The sequence below is a fragment of the Ornithodoros turicata genome, chromosome 2 (assembly GCF_037126465.1).
Source record: "Ornithodoros turicata isolate Travis chromosome 2, ASM3712646v1, whole genome shotgun sequence".
NCBI classification, from domain to species: Eukaryota; Metazoa; Arthropoda; class Arachnida; order Ixodida; family Argasidae; genus Ornithodoros; species Ornithodoros turicata.
In genome coordinates, this window is record NC_088202.1 from 54,863,987 (window position 1) to 54,881,327 (window position 17,341).

The 17,341-nt window shown below is 45.8% G+C and overlaps 2 protein-coding genes across 2 annotated transcripts; one reads left to right on the forward strand and one right to left on the reverse strand.

Annotated features, from left to right (window-relative positions):
• Positions 1–1,888: 1,888 nt before the first annotated feature.
• LOC135383502 (uncharacterized) lies at positions 1,889–4,265 on the forward strand. The gene is made up of 2 exons (XM_064612930.1): positions 1,889–1,962; positions 2,199–4,265. Exon 2 carries the CDS (start codon positions 2,212–2,214, stop codon positions 4,135–4,137), a length of 1,926 nt encoding a protein of 641 aa, XP_064469000.1. The 5' UTR covers positions 1,889–1,962; positions 2,199–2,211; the 3' UTR covers positions 4,138–4,265.
• An 8,459-nt stretch (positions 4,266–12,724) lies between these two features.
• Positions 12,725–14,071, reverse strand: LOC135384652 (uncharacterized protein K02A2.6-like). Its single transcript, XM_064613845.1, has one exon. The coding sequence runs from the start codon at positions 14,069–14,071 to the stop codon at positions 12,725–12,727; it is 1,347 nt and encodes a 448-aa protein (XP_064469915.1).
• Between the last annotated feature and the right edge of the window lie 3,270 nt (positions 14,072–17,341).

Genomic DNA, 17,341 nt, shown 5'->3' on the forward strand with positions numbered 1-17,341 from the left:
TTTTGGTGCGAACCGGAACAGAATCGAAACCGTATACGTTTTTTTTCGCTCAGGAGGGAAACCGAAAAATTTATTTAACGGTTTTCGGTCCAAGAAAAAACTTCGTCGGTTTGGACTACGAATAAGCGAATGAAACTGACGTCGTGTGCTCTGAAGTCACGTCATGGATACTTTACGAGGGTTACGGTTACGGTGGAATGTATGTCGGTATACTATGACCCTTAGGCTCCCTTTGTAACGTTTTATCGTTCGCGCATATAGACTTAGAGGTGTATGTGACCGGTTATGACTCTCTACCAATGTGCCGCAGTGTTCGTTTTAATTTCATCCGCCCAACGTCTCCTCAACTAAGCAACGACCCAAGGGGGCTGCGTAACGGCTTCTCTATCGGTAATGTCGCGCAACGCGTCCCTTGTCTGAGAGCAGCGAAGTTGAATACATTTAGGTATCCGCGAGGGCAAGCGTTTGCTAAGTGGCGCCTCTTTTGTGGGCAGGACACGAAGAAAAGAAAACGGAGCCGTCAGCGCGTTTGTGAGTGAAGGTGTTCCTCGATTTGCGTCATACTCGTGCGGTGGTGCTTGCTGGCTAGGCAGCAGCAACAGACACTCGGATGGGACGCAAAGAAAGCACTTTACGTATGACACTACGACAAACAAATCCGTCTGTATCATGCGCTTCAAGAAAGCAGAAAGCCTATTTGAACAGACAGTAACCTACAGGAACCAGGAGCTACCAATTTCACAGCTGCCTATTAATATTAAATACCATGTGTGCGGAATAGACGTGTTTATATTTAGCATCATTGATTTTTGTTCTGGGAATGAATATGCCCACCAGAAGCGGAACGGGTTAAAACCGGTATGAACCGTTATTTTTTTGCTCCGGAACAGAACCGGTACCGGACCGTTTATGATACAACTGGAACGAAAACCGGAACGAAAAACGTTTCGGTTCGACACCCTGCTATTGGCGGCGTGCGTCTGCAGGGTCGCCGCTTACCGCACGGTCTCGGAACTGCGCCAGTGAGGACTGTGCAAGGGCGCCAAGCGTGTATAAGTTGCATTTGTACAGGTTTAGCGCGGTTTTTCACTTGATTTACAGTCGAGACGGGAAGTATAGATGAAGACGACAAAATCGAAGGTATGTTTCAAATTTCTACTGCAATGGCTCTATGTTTCTTTAAGTTTTAACCGTAGCTTGAACGTATAATTAGTGAAGGCGTGGGATCCTGTGTCACAAGATTCGCTCCTGCCGCCATTCTTAGAGGTTTTTAAATGCTTACCTTGCTATTATGCTACCAAAAGCAGCATTCTTGCATAATATATCATTGTACCCTGATTTCGAAGAAGAAAGTACAATGCACGTTAACGTGAAGCTTCAGAAAATCGGAACTTCAGAACTGCGAGAGTCGTCGCTCAGTTTGGTTTGATTCGTTCACAAGTTCGCGTCATTCATTGGTTTATAAGTTAAATTTGTTCATAAGGGTGACCTACACTAGCACATTTACTGATGCTGTCGTGCGTTCTGATGTTGCTCTCCAGTTAATCAGTTTGAGGCCTGGTTTTATGTTTCACTACCTTTTGCAGTGAGGCTCTCCTTGTCTGGAATATGTGGAAGGGGGCAAGAAGTGCCTCAAAAAAGGAGCTTCATCGCTTCTAGGTAACATAGTTCATGTAACGGTTGTACTTTCTCAGTTTTCACGTGCTCCCTCACACGCTCACGCACACTACATTGCATCTCTGCGTCTCTTTTTGTCCACAAAACGCACGCATTCACCATCCTCATCAACCATAGCTAGGAAATATAGTCACGTTTAGCCCTGGCCAATCTCCCTTGATGGATGTTGGCCAGAGACTCGGGAAGAAGAAGAGGCATTTGCGTGTCGAGTTGTACAAGCACGTGCCTGCAATCCTCTGTGTGTTCCAGTGGTGCAGTGCTTCAGTTCCGAGATTTACTGAACAAGTAAGAATTATAGACGTCCTTACCTTGGGAAACGACATTTTCATCCATGCTCCTCATGATATTGATTCATATACAATGGCTGTTCCACGTCGCTGGTTAAATCAATAGAGTGTCAGCGCAGGCATAGAACTCAGGTTGTCATACGTGCACAACAGATAGTAGATTCTAGTATAAGTGTTTAAAACCTTCACAGACCTTTCAGATCGCCTAACCATTGTTCACATTATCTAATGCAGGTTTGGCGATCCAATGAGAAAGCTGAAACGCATGAATAGGATAATTCTTGCGACCACGTTCATCATCATGGTGGTTCATTATATTCCCGCTGCTCTGTGGTACGCTGTTTATGGTGGGAATCCTTTCAATCGCGTGACCTCCTCCCAATATCGTATTCGAACCAAAGGCTGTAATGTGCGTGAATTCGACCCCTTCCACCCTACGGTCGGAAAGTTCATCCAGAAGGTGCAAGAGCCCCGTTGCCCAGGTAAAGCCGACTTCATCACAACTTACGACGAACTGCCGCACATTGATACAGAAGCTTTATCCGCACACGGGGTATCTGTAACCGAACTGCGATGCTTTTATCGTGAGATTTTCGCAAACTATTCAATGCCAGTACCAGACAAAAACTATTACTACGGGCCAACGATGCCTTTGCAGTTCGGACGTCCACTGAAAAAAGAATTTCTGCATGTCCATTGCTCGACGACCAATTCCACGCAGGTCTTTCACGAACAATTCCTCTTCAACCCGATAATGAAACAAGACGTCGAAGACCGATGCCGTGATGCTCCCCGCGCAAGGGATCACCACAACCTGAGTGTCATCTTCTTGGGCATCGACTCTATATCGTACCTTAATTTCAAAAGACACCTACCACTGACAGGCAGCTTCATCCGCAAACACATAGACGCCTTCGAGCTGCACGGCTACAACAAAGTCGGCGACAACACCTTTCCCAACCTGATGGCGATGGTTGCAGGCATGTCTGTTGCAGAGATCGAGGCCATAACAGAGGATGGTTTCTTCGACGGCGTTAAACTTTTCTGGATTCCATACGCCCGCCGTGGATATAGGACCTCGTTTCAAGACGAATTTGGTTACTACGGGATGTTTCATTACTGTTTCAAGGGCTTCCGTAATCCTCCAACAGACTACTACATTCATCCAGTTAGCCTACTTCTTCGCGAACATCTCGAGAACGTGTCGCAATATCACGATGAGGGTGTACCATGCATCAGGCAGACCCTAAGCACGGAGTACTATCTAGATTACCTGACCCGCCTCCTTAAGCATACAAAAGTTGGTCTATTTTTCTACATATTATACCTCGGTACGATGACTCACGATTATGTGAACAACGCTGGATATATGGATGCACTGTTACGGAGGTTTTTCGGCAAGATCGAACAGGTTCTCAACAGGACGGTGCTGGTTTTCTTCAGTGACCATGGTATACGGTACGGCAACATCCGCACGACGTTCATAGGAAGATACGAAGACCGTCAACCTTTCGCTTTCTTAGTTTTCCCCCGATGGTTCTTGAATGCAAATCCTGCAGTACTGAATGCGTTGGAGGCTAATCAAAAAAGGTTAACAACGCCGTACGATATCCACGCAACCTTCGTCGAATTCCTCAATTTTCCTCGTACTGCAGAATCAAAGACAAAACGTGGTTTGAGTTTGCTTCACGAGATTCCAGAAAACAGGACCTGCGACGACGCCTCTATTCCACGCGAATGGTGTTCATGCGAAGCCGCCGATCAGGACATATCGATGAGCGACCCTCTTGTTATGGCAATGGGTCGAAACGTCGTGAAAAAAATCAACGCCTGGTTGGAAAAACATTGGCGTCTCTGTTTCCCCTTGACTTTGGATTATGTACTGGACATCGCAACAGGCTACAGCTCCGAAGAAGAAAGGCAACAGAACATCACACATTATTGGGTGACTGTGCAGACACGTCCTTCGGCCGCCATCTTTGAAGCGACGGTGCGAGCGAACCATTCTAGTGGTGACGTTAACGTGGTGGGAGACATCAGCCGATGTAATAAGTATGGAGACCAGTCGTATTGTATCAAAGATCGATGGCTGGAAAAATTTTGTGTCTGCCGATTGAAACAAGGTCGCAAGAGGCACTTCCTGGTCAACCTATATCGACATACTTTCGGCTAGCGTGCATGACCATTACAATATAGGTCATATGTAAAACGAATCTAAAGAGATGACTTGGTTCTGTATTTGATTTATGTACATTATATGCGTTAGTGCACATAAAATGTATATTCTTCAGATTGTCACCTTTTCCCGTAGATATCGTGTTCATGGAATCAGATCCTGGAGCCGTTATTCTGCAGAATGACTGCCCCCTTCGTGGACCTCGTAGCTCCCGACAGAGGAAAATGTAGAATACTGACCTAGTAATAGTAACATCTAATAATCATTACTATGAATGGTAACCGAGAAAAGAGGAGCCACCCTAAGCGAGGCTATCGCGTCCTGAACTATGTTGTGGTACCGTACCACGCCCCCAACATCTTCGAATTCGCGGCCAACGTTGAAGTGCCAACAGTCTGTCTGCGTAATGAGTGCTGAATTGAGTGACACCGTTGTGGTTACCAATAAAGCAAAAATTCGCGGAGTAAAAGGGCTACCGTTGTGATCGACATACCGTACCGGACTGTTTATTACTCTCACCTGCTTCTGCATGCTGCCGTGGGCGGCGGGGGGATCGGTATCTTCGCCTCCTTTGGGGCCACCACAGGGGCCAGTCCTTCAGAATTCCGGAGGAATGTGGACGACTACAATGCGCCATGTTTTCAGACATTTGCGGTAAGGTGACGGAGCAGGTAAAGGACTTTTTAGTGAGGAGGCGAGAGCGATTTTCCGGAAGGCACGTATGCGACCGCATATGGAGACTGATTCCGGGCAGCCGCGAATGTCAATGACGAATGCCTTATGCAGTCTTCGTATGACCTTGTAAGACTTGGAGAATAAGGCGGCTGAAGTGCTGGACGCATTCGAGAACACGGGATGCTGAGTGAAGCTCGTCAGTTGGAATGAATGACGATGGAGAAGGTGTGTCTCGCCATGCAAAGTTTGCCAGAGATGGGAGATGAAGGCTGAAATGCATAAGACTACTGGACGGGTGAAAATATATGCTGGTAGCCGTAGAGGTGTTCAGTAGACCGGCTCTGCTAAGGGACATCTCACAGCAACTTTAATTGCCACTAGAACGCCTAAAATGATCAGGGGCAGACTCTCCGTCCAGTTATCCCGGGTGTCTTGCATCATGGTTGCGTGTTTTAGATGACGATGAAAACGCCGTTGTCCGTTGTACTTGCAATTATACTTGCAAGCGAGAGAGCAGAAGAATTCGCACAGCTACCTGTCCGACGTTGGTGCATAAATCGGTGTCACTTCTGGCTCCCGTGCTGAGTCAATCATCCTAGCGTGGTATCGTTCGCCCAGCATACACCCGGTCACCAGTTATCTAGTTTTCAATCAAAGAAAAAGAAAGCGGAGTAAAAGAGCTATTGTGTCGAGGTATCAGAACAACTGTTTACAGCTCACGCCGTTGCATGCTGCGTGGGCGGCGCTAGAATCGGCGTTTTCACCGGGAACCGCATGCGTTGTTTACTCGACAGAAAACCGGCGAGCTTCGCGGCCGTGGCGTCAGCTTGACGTAAAATCACCGAATCCACCCAACAACAGTGGTTTTTCAACGGCCATTTGCAAGCCGTCGCGACGTGTGTCCATCGGAGCTCTGTGTAACGAGCCAGACAAGAGACAAACGTGTCTCAGCACCAGCAATAAACATGTGATTTGACATCAGGGGGCGAGGTCTTCAATGCGCATATGTACAGTAGTTTGGCAATAGTTACAGCCTCACGAAAAACCTCGGAATAGTACTCTCTTCGTGCGGAGCCACAGTGTTTGTAGGTACCGACCCTCCTAACAATCGAGATGTTTTGCTAACTGGGATGCCTTATACTTTTGTTCACTGCACAAGAAGGATGCTCCTGTGTCCTGATATGGAGAGGCCTTCGCGCCGTGTGTCTCCGTACTCTGGGACGTAGAAGGCTGATGATGCACTGAGAGAAGTAAGAAACCCGTCTGCGAATAACACCTTCCACGAAGTACTGACCGCATCAAGGTGCTGCACCAGTTAACAGTCGTACCAGGGCATCGCACACAGAAGCTTGTGAACATCCCTCAGGAAAACAAAGACGAAACGTATACGACATGGCCCAAAATTTTACAACCCGCTCATAGAGCACAAGGGAGCGAAACACTTTCATAATGGTGACGGACATACGCCTCATCAACTCGAACTGCATCTGCAGTAACTTCAATGCACTTAGCGTTACAGAACAGATGTCCCTTTCTATCGGACATTGCGTTTCTTACTTGACCTGCCGTTTCCCTTGTCATTAGAGAGTATTTCGACGCATATTTCCCTGGAATGAAACGACCAATCCGAGTGTCAATTAAAATTAGAGCAAAAAGACTGCATTGTAGAAGCAGGCATCTTTATGAGCATATAGGAAAACAAGATGTAGGCTCCAAATTGCTTGAAAAATTGCATTACCTGTTTCTCAGTACGTAATGTTGGGTACTTTCCAAGGATATCTGCCATCAACGGCCTCCTTTGTGCAGCCAGGACTTGTAAAAAGTGGTTGTGGTGGTTGTGGTGTGGTGTTATAAGGAAGAGGAGTGGTTGTAAAAAGTAAATGACCTCTGCAGGGGTACAACTGCTTTGACCATGTCACGAACAGGATTTTTTTTTCATTATTTCCAGGTGTGTCTTGATAATGTTAACAAATTAATAAAAGTACGAGACTGCACTGTTGCATAGTCTCAAAGAACTCCGTCATAAACATTGGGGAGTGAAGCTAACACACCTCCATGAAGGGAGTGCACGGAACACCCCGCACTAACCTCCCTTTTGACTTCCTTGTTTCTTTGTGTGTGTTTTTTTTAGAGTGCGCCCCTGCTGAGGTCCTTTGATCCTCAGAGATCGTATTTCGGTACACCAAGTAAGACTGCTATATCTATGCAGTATATATATGATGTCGGTGCTGACTGACATACTTGACAGGGAGAAGCTTAGTAGACGAACAGTCTCTGTTCGAAATATCGGGAGCTCTTTTATGTGTAATAAGAGAGTAATAGGGGTGCATTCCTTTCGTTACTCCTCCACAATGTGAAACAGAGGAATATTTGGTGTCTCTCCCGCCTGGAGGTACCCAAAGTTCCGCACCTCAGTAAAAGTGATATACATTACCTATGGCAAAATAACCACTGACAATGGCTTGAAAATTGACCGTACGTTGCTCACTACACAACATTACCTGAGGTGGACACACACCCAGTGATACAAGGTTATGGGCAACGAATCAAACTAGCTAGCCTTTAATAAACCAACATAATTAGTGCGGTGCAGCATGATCGCAGATATCTTTGCGTCAGAAAATTCGAAATCAAACTCAAACCTTTCATTACTACCTTATTACCCCCTCTTTAGAAGAACTGCTGTTCGTCTAGAGTGTGAAATGAGTGTAATAGCTCTATGAAGGCGCTCTTGTTAGCGCTTTCGCAGTCATGGGTGTAAAGAGGGTGTAAAGAAGCAAAACAGTCTGCCCCTTCACGCAGAATATCTCTTCGAAGGATGTGCATCTCTGTTTAGACACTAACTTTTCCTATTATTATTGGCAAACCTGCGAACTTTGTTTGTGCACAGAGGTCGGCATTTTGGCTCACAATCAATATCATCAGATAAACTGTACAGACCTCGATCACTCTCACTATGAACTCACACGAAGGGCGATATCACGCCCTGTATCTCGTAACCATTATCACAATATTTTCAGCAGGTTCGAAGTATGATACGAGTTGACACGATAAAAGCTGACTAACGCAAGACGATCGCAAACAACGCCGCTGCCAGACGCATCTCGCAGACTTGTACACGTTACTAAAAAAGTACCGTTCCCTTATGAAAAAATGTATTGCTACTATATAAAATGTCTATTGACAGTTGTCAATAGGAGTACGAAGGAATTCGATAAAGGGTTTATAAGCGCTGTATGGTCTTCCTGTAGAGAGTATTTTGGGTATTGGCCACTGATTTCTTATTGAGCCCTTATCGTGATAAATCTACGAACAACTTGTTGTAGAACCTCTATAAGCCACGAAGCCTTCATAGAATCAATAAAAAGTTTATAGACCCTGTATGAGCATCCAGTAGCATGTCTGTTGGGAAGTGGCCACTGACTTCTTATTGTGCTTTTATTACGACAGGGACTATGAATTTCATATTGAGCCTGCGTTGCAAAACTATTATTGTGTCCCTATTGGACCTGCACTGTAATAGGCTATAGAGTTCCTATTGAGTCTGCAACGCAAAACTGTTACTGTATTTCTACTGAGTTCGTATTGAAATAGTCTCAGAGTTTCTATTTTTATTCCGTGTTATCGCCGCGAAGCAACTGTGGCTGTCAACGCCTAACGGACGTCGTAAGAGGGAAGGAGTGGGGGACAGGGGGCTTGGTTTGAGCCCTTGTCCTACTTCAGGGGGAACTGCGCAGATATTCATATAGAAAGTCTGCCGGTGCGGGGATTCGAACTCGCGTCATCTCTCACTCTCGGTGTGGGAAGCGACCATCCTAACCACTATGCCACGGAAGCTGGTAGGGTTCCCGTCCAACATGTATTGCACAACAGCTACTGTGTCTTCATTGAACTTTCATTGAGAAAAGTTAGTAGAATATCGAGAAACACTGAGACAGGTTTCTTTTCTTCTTTCTTTCATCCCCAATGTGAGAGGGAGAAAGAGCACACTATCGCCTCTCGCGTCCTGGAAAAATATTAAAAGGAAACAGAAAATGCAACCCAAGATAAGGCCAGTTCCGATAGAGTCACCCGATACATTTGTTTTTGTTTTGTTTCCGCAAGTTAAAGCTCATCTTCGACGCATGAGGCGGCACTGTGCTCTTTCCCCCTCCCCCGTTGGGGATGAAGGAAATACGCGTCTTCTAAGAAGCGCAATGAACAAAATAAAGAAAAAAAATGGCGTTCCTTCACGATTTTTTTGCGGGCGATCTATCGAACGGATTTTTGTTCTGAAAACGGCTACGATATCAGGTGACCGAAAGGAACAGATGTTCTCCTTGGGACAACTTTGTAGCTTTTATAATTAAAAAGTTAATTAATGAAAGTTAATTAAGACATTGTCTTTGGACTTTGCTAATGCCCTGCTAGGGAGTGCCCTTTAGCATATGCTATATTGCAATTGATTTCATCTTGGAAAAAGTGTTATATATATTTTTAAAAAATCTGTTCACACTTAGCGTGTACATCCTGTATATGTAATATAATAGCATGTGCCTGTGTCAAATATTTGTTTGAAATAATGTCACGAAGTATAAATATAGACAGCTATTATTAGCACCTCTTTAATCCTCCATTATTATTAAATAACTTTGGAAACTGGGCGTTTAATATATGTTGTCAACAGACATGCTGTGCACAACACACGACAGTCAACACATGAGTAAAGCAATATGCAGCCTGTAGGCTGCCTATGCACAACACACAATAAAAAGAACATAAATACGAAAACAATATGTTGCCAATAGCAGCCCATGCGCAACACCCAATAGACAGCAGATAAATAAGAAACTAATATGTAGCCTATAGGCAGCCTGTGCACAACACAAAATAGACAGAACATAAAAAAGAAACCAATATGTTGCTATAGGCAGCCTATGCACAACGCACAATAAACAGAACATAAAAAAGAAACCAATATGTTGCTATATGCAGCCTATGCACAACACACAATACACATAACACACATAAAAAGTCGATACATAGCCTTGAGAGTTTGTATTGATAATTGGCACTAAAAAGTAAATATCAATAAGAAGGCGATAGAATACATAGAAAATACATATGATGCTAATAGAAAAACAACAATCATTTTTATAAGGGAATTACCTTTACCCTCTATGAAAAAGTAATTTTTTGCCGTTACAAATTACTCGCCGGAAAAACTAACGCGTTACTTTGCCAACTACATTCGATATCTGAGAGGAAAAGTACAAACAGCAGTGCCTATACTGCAGGCTGCAAGGCACCGCGAAATTGCATGAGTCAAAGCTCAAAGCTGACAGAATTTTTCTTGAGCGAGACACAGCAGCAGGCATTTTCAGTGTAGGCAACAAAATGTTTTCTTTTTTTTTCTGTCCATTCTCTCCACCGCTCTGAGCATGCCAGATAGCTGGGGCCACGACGACAAGTCATTGCAAATCGTCGACATCGTTGTGACATCCACAGTATTCCGCAAAAGACTGACAGGAGCTCATGAATGCATAAGATCAGCAATATGTTATCTGGGTGGAGAGTTCTGTGTTCTCTGTGCTTCTCGCATAGTGAGAGAAGACAAGGGTCCCAACCTGGGCTCCTAGAAATGACCCATCAGATTCATGGTACAACCAACAGTCCAACCTACTGTATGCAGGCCGGATTACTGAAAGGTAGTCCACATTAATGGGGAGAGGACAGCGGACTGGAAAATACACTACACGTGAGGAACACTGTGGCAATTGACCTCGGGTAAGAAATTGTTGTTCAAATCCAACTGATGGTGTCTTTTCTTTACCTGCTGTTTATCAAAACGCCAAAAGTTCATCATTATCTTCAAGAAATGGGTATTGACGTGTCCGTGTGACGTAATTAAAAAAAGTTATTTCTCAGATGCACCTCCAGGATTTCAACCCATGAACCCACGAACGAAATCACATCACGCCATCGGGAGTCACGTGGCAATACTCACCTCGCTGATCGGCCGGTGCACGAGCCACTTCTCCAGATTTCGGTCGGGAAGCGACACCGAGCAACTTGAATTGCTGGAGGTTGCCGGTGTCGGCCGACTGCCAGCAACTCGAAAATTGCCTCGTGTGAACGCTGCCTCAGTGAGAAAGGCGTTGCTCTCATCAACATCTTGTATTCGTGTCTTCGCTGGGGACTTTTCAGCGTGCTTCAGCCTCGTTAAATGCCGCCATGTGCGCCGGAAAAACCACAACTGGCGGTCATTGTTGGTGACAGTGAGCAAAAAAAAAAAAAAAAAAGGAAAGGAAAGAAAACGAACGAGTAACGCGTTACCACTTTTTGTAACTAGGTACGTCATCATTAGTTACATTTTTTAGAAGATAACTAAGTTGTAACTTAGTTACCAAAAACAGTAACGCGTTATCGAGTAACGCGTTACGTACAGCTCTGGTTACGGCATAGTAGTGCACTGACGAAATACTGGGGAGTTTTAGTACATCGTACGCTATCGCCTTTGCGTACAAAAGGGATAGCGTTTGTGGCTCTGCGTGAAGCTCTCTTTCTGTTATGGGCGTGCGCAGAACCATCAACGCTATCCCTTACGTGCACAAAGGCGATAGCGTACGGTGTACCAAAACTCTCTAACGTAGAAGATCACACACACACAAATGTACAGCTGAGTTACTTAATAACAAAACTTGTTTGTAGTGACCTTAACCATGACTAAATGTCATGCGGGGGCGGTGTTCGACTGAACTATCCCTTCCTTATGCGTATGTTTCATGGAGGATGAATGACATGTGCTTCCGAATCTTGATAAACAACATAAACAACCAGAATTGGCCGGGGCTCACAACAATTAGGGACGACACAGTCATGTAGACTCAGGTTCGATTCCTGACTTCGGTATCTCTTTTCCCTGAGTTTTTTCAATTCCTTATAAACAGATTGGGAACACAAGGATTCTTCAGCTTCGCTTTTTTCCGGAAGAGCCGTAATGCATGTTGGCAATAGGGGGTTTTAGGAGAACGTAAAAGTTTCACGATAATGTTTCCGAAAACATGATAGCGAATCGTCTCATTCCTTTGGAGTGGCTGACATCACATTGCTGTTATCTGATTGGCTGACAGCAATGCGGAGTCGGAATCGGATGGCGCTTACGATTTCCCAGAACTCCCTAATCATAGCCGCCCAAATACGCAGTGAGAGCAACAAGGAAAAAAAAATTGTGCATAATGCAATACTCGCTAGCGTGTTCTCGAAAAGAGCAAAGCAGTTTTGAGCAATTAGAAATCTCTTCGCAGGCTAGGTAAGTAGCTATAGTGCTTCTGGTTTTCTATAATAAGTGAAAAGCACAAATAAACGTAGGTCGCTAAATTATTCACGCGGTCCGTTGAAATGATTTATACACCGTTGGTCACCGGAACGAGCGCATCAAATCAATCAATTTTACTTCCTTTGGCTTCATATTGAAAATGCAATGAAAATGAGTAAAATAGGTATCAAGCACTCTGTCCCGCCTGTCACAGTGTACGACCAGCCCACAGGTTAAAATTAGGCCTGCTTGACAAAGAAGCAGCTTAGCTGGACCCTGGAGCAGCGCGTTCGATGTCTACATCCTGTCTTCAAGTCTAAAATGTGTTATAACTCGGATGGCTCGGATGCATGCTGATTGATAAACACTTTTATTCCATGACCAAGTTCCAACCGAGAGCGACCAGCTCTCCCCATGGTACTTTCACAAGTAAGCGAGAAGAAGACCAAACAGGATTGGCTCACGTCTGGGAGCCCGTATCCAAGGCAAGACTAGAAGTAGAGGGAGCTATTTTACAACTCTACAACATGCCGCTTTATTTTATTTTTTAAAGAATGTTCAACAATTCAATGGACCCAGGCACTTTCCATCACGGCCAGTCCTTCTGACTTTTCAGCTGGTGTAGTAATCTAGTAAATAGGCTGGGCGCACGACGTGTCTTCCTGACCTTGTCACTCGGCTGTCGGAAGAAGGTGGACCCATTGATGAGGAATGTTCTTCAGGTAGTGTACGGCCACGTACAGGTGAAGGAGGCTCTTCAGGAGGTGCACGGTTACGTACAGGTGCAGAGGGAGAGGCAGTCACTGTAGTGAACTCTGGACCAGTACTAGCGGAGGCAGTCGTCGAGTTGTCGTAAATGTCATCTGCACGCCTATCCTCGCTTGGTTTTGTCACTCCCGGTCTCAAGTGCAAGCGATTACGCTTCATTGTAGCTCCTTGCTCATTCCTGACAACGTACGACCTCGGCTCGGGTACTACTTGCATGGCAACCGCCTTTTCCCAGCTTCGACGACTTCTGACCCACACGTGTTGGCCCTTGCTTAATGGCGGCAGAGGTGACCTTCGGGCGACCACCCGTGGTGTCTGACAGGCTTGGCGATAGCGTAACCCTTGGCAGTGGTTTCTGGTAGGGTATGCTGGTTTTAAAAGTGCTGGATGTGTGGGAACCAAGGTCCTGATTTTCCTTCCCATCAACATTTCAGAAGGTGCTGACAAGTGATTAGATGGTGTGGCTCGGTAATTCATGATAGCGAGGTCGACGTCCTGGTAATCTTCAACTGCTTTCCGCAGAGTGTTTTTGACAGTCTGAACACACCGTTCGACCTGGCCGTTTGATTTGGGGTAGCATGGCGATGATGTAGAGTGGATAACATCCCGATCCTTGTTGAATTGTGCAAAGGCCTCAGAATCAAAAGGAGGGCCATTGTGTGTCGCAACGTCAAAGGGTATACCAAACCGTGCATAGATTTTCTTAAGCGCTTTGACAACTGCCTGGCTGGGGGTGGTGTTCATGAGCTGCAACTCCACATACTTTGAGAAATAGTCAATCACAAGAAGATATGTTTGGCCACTGACGTGAAAGAAATCTATGCCGAGCTTTTGCCACGGAAGACATGGAAGAGGTACTTTTAGCAGTGGTTCGTCGCTGCTTGCTCGCTGGAAGCTCTGGCAGGTGTTGCACTCACGGACCATTTGCTCAATGTTTTGTGTCATATTCGGCCAATACAAGGACTCTCGGGCACGGCTCTTGCATGCTGTCATTCCGCGATGCCCTACATGTAGTTTATCCAAGGCGTATTTTCGGTACTTGTCAGGGATGACAAGTCGCATGCCCCTGCATAGGAGGCCTTGTTCAAAGTGGAGCTCATCATGACAATCGCAGTAAGGTTGAAGCTCTTGCCTCAAGTGGCGCCGACTAGGAGGCCAGCCATTGCGGCAGTAGGCTATAACAGTCTGCATACACTCATCTTCTATTTGTAGCACGGCGAATCATGTCAAGAACCGTATTATTTTTAGTCCGTCCAACTCCAACTCCAACACCTGACGATGCAGTTACCAACAGAGCCAGAGTTGCTTGTTTGGGAGTTTGTTCCGTGGTTGTGATTGTAACAGACTGGAGTGGTGCCCGTGACAGAGTGTCCGCAATAACCAAGTCCTTCCCAGGTATGCACTCTAAACGTAAATCGTACTTCTGTAACCGAAGTACCAGCCGTTGTAGCCTCGGTGACATTGAGTCATACGACTTGTTCAGTAGCCCCAAGAGTGGTTTGTGATCTGTTTGCACCACCACTGATCGACCATACACAAAGTAATGAAAATGTTCTGCACCAAACACAACAGCTAGTAGTTCTTTCTCAATCTGAGAAAAGCGGCACTGACTCTCAGTGAGGGCAGCTGACGCATAAGCAACCGGGCGGTTGTCTTGAAGCAGAACAGCACCCAACCCCTGCGAGCTGGCATCGACTGACAGCATAACAGGCTTCGAAGAGTCAAAAAATCGCAGTACAGGAGCGGTGATGAGGTGTTGTTTGACGTCTTCAAAGCTGGTCTTACAAGAGTCGTCCCAAAGCCACACACTATAGATTCCTTTAACAGTTGACGTAGTTGATGAGTGCGACGTGATAGATTTGAGACAGACTTTGAGAGATGTGTAACCATGCCCAAAAAATCTCTGCAACTGACTTTTGCTTGTCGGTGTCGGGAACTCGGATATAGCCTTGACCTTGACGGGGTCAGGTCTAATTCCTTCTCTGGCAGTCACATGTCCGAGGTAAGTGACCACAGGAGACACAAGCTGAAGTTTACTTTTGTTGAACTTCAAGTTGTGCTTTCGTGCTATTTCGAATACTCTTGCCAGTTCCTTGTCATGGTCGTCAAGGTTAGCAGAAGCGACAAGGAGGTCGTCAAAGTAAGGGTATATGTCTGATTCACCCTGAAAGAGCTCATCCATTGTTCGTTGAAACTCTTCAGGCGCACAACTGACTCCATAGGGCATGACTAAAAACCGAAAACGGCCATAGGGGGTAGCAAAAGTGCACAGCTTGGAGCTCTCGTCATCTAATTGGAGATGATGAAAGGCGTGAGACGCATCCAACAGTTTGAACACTGACTTTCCATGTAACCACACAAACAGTTCATCCTGCGTTGGTATCCGGTAATGCGGCCGTTTGATAGCTTGGTTGAGATTACGAGGGTCCATGCAGATTCTTAGAGTGCCGTCTTCCTTAGTAATGATGACGATGGGACTACACCAGTCTGTTGGTTCAGTGACTTTAGCAATGATCTTTTGATCCAGTATTCATTGTAGTTCACGTTTGAACTGCTCCTCCAGTGCAATTGATATCTTCCGAGCAGGTGAAATTGAAGGATCAGCATTCTCGTGCAACATGATGTGGTGCTCCCCTGGGAGACGTCCAGTGCCTTCGAACACATCAGTGTAACTGTTTAGTAATTCGTAGGGATCTTGCTGAGTTGTTGCAGACACGCGGGATCTATTCAGGGAGCTTAGTCTTTGGATTAGTCCAAGCTTTTTGCATGCTTCTAACCCCAAGATAGGGCTAGCACACAGCTCTACTACAACAAACGTCACCTCATGCATGTTATTTCTGACAGTGCATTTCACAGTTACCTCCCCTACAATGGGGAGTCTCTCACCAGAGTAGGTGACCACGTTCGCAGAAGATGGTCGAAGAGAGTTTTGTTGCAGATGGCACAGCTCTTTCTTTGGTAGAACGTTCACCTGTGAGCCCGAGTCTAACTTAAATAGTATGTTATGTCCTTGAACATTAACCAGCTCCGCCCAGCTGTCCTCATAGATGCTGTTCACAGTTAGTACGTCGAGCGATACAATGTCTCTTGAAGTGGTCAAACAGTCTTCACAGTCCTGAAGATCCAGCTGCTGAACTTGACGTGGAGGTTGGGAACGGCGAGTGAGTCGTCTTGTGGAAGGCTGTCTACAGACGTTGGCAAAATGATTCCAAATTCCGCATCTTCGACACTGCTTTCCAAACGCCGGGCAGCTTCTGGGGGCATGGCACATCTGGTGCAAGGTCGCCTGTTCTCACATTCAGACTGTTGAACGAAGCCTGGGTTCTGACGCGTAACAGGACGCTGTATAACTTCCACCGCCTGTGACTCATTCCTCACGTCGAGTGCGCGATGCTTGGAGAGCTCCGCCGACATACACTGCTGAATGGCAGTGTCCAAGTCCATAGCTGGGTCTCGAAGTAGTCTTTCACGAAGGGCATTGTCGCTAATGCCGAGAATAAGATAGTCTTTGACGTTTCGTTGGTATGCGTCTTCGAAGTTGCAAGCTTCCGCTTGGAGTTTAACACGAACCAAAAACTGGTTAAAAGTTTCTGCGGGCGATTGACGCAAATTGTGGAACACAAACGAGGCATGCGTTAAATTTTCGAACTTCTTGAAATGCTCGTTGAAGGTGCTCAAAACCTTGGCAAGCGTCCTGCTCTGACCATCCTTTATCGGGGGGAACTTCAACGTTTGATAGAGTTGGGTGACCTCTTTTCCGCCCACATGAAGAAAGAACGCAATACGAGTTTCGTCTGATTCTACGTCGTACTTGCACGCCTTTTCGTAGATTTCGTACCAGTGTCTCCAGTCGGGCCATGCTTGACAAGGCGTTGACGTCGCTTCAAATCGTGGAATTTGCTGGAGAAATGAAGTCATTTTGAATTACCAGGAATGGGGGCAGGTTCTTGGACGTTCTGACACCATGTTATAACTCGGATGGCTTGGATGCATGCTGATTGATAAACACGTTTATTCCATGACCAAGTTCCAACCGAGAGCGACCAGCTCTCCCCATGGTACTTTTACAAGTAAGCGAGAAGAAGACCAAACAGGATTGGCTCACGTCTGGGAGCACGTATCCAAGGCAAGACTAGAAGTAGAGGGCGCTACCTTACAACTCTACAACAAAATGTAGCCATCAAAAGCCACCGATAGGTGGTGGGCGAAATACTCACCGATCAGAGCCGATTTTGCGCGCCGAACGTGTGAAAAACTAAAGAAAATCAGTACACACTCTGCTAGATCTCATGTTGCAGCTTACGATCATGAATCCTTTCATGTCATGTATTATCCCGTGGGTACTGGCCCTTTGTGGATCACTCCACAGAGGTTAGTTTGCACAAATCACTCGTTGAGGTACCTTATACTTCATCGTTGTATGTGTGAACATGATGGCGACTGATGTTCTCAGACTGAACA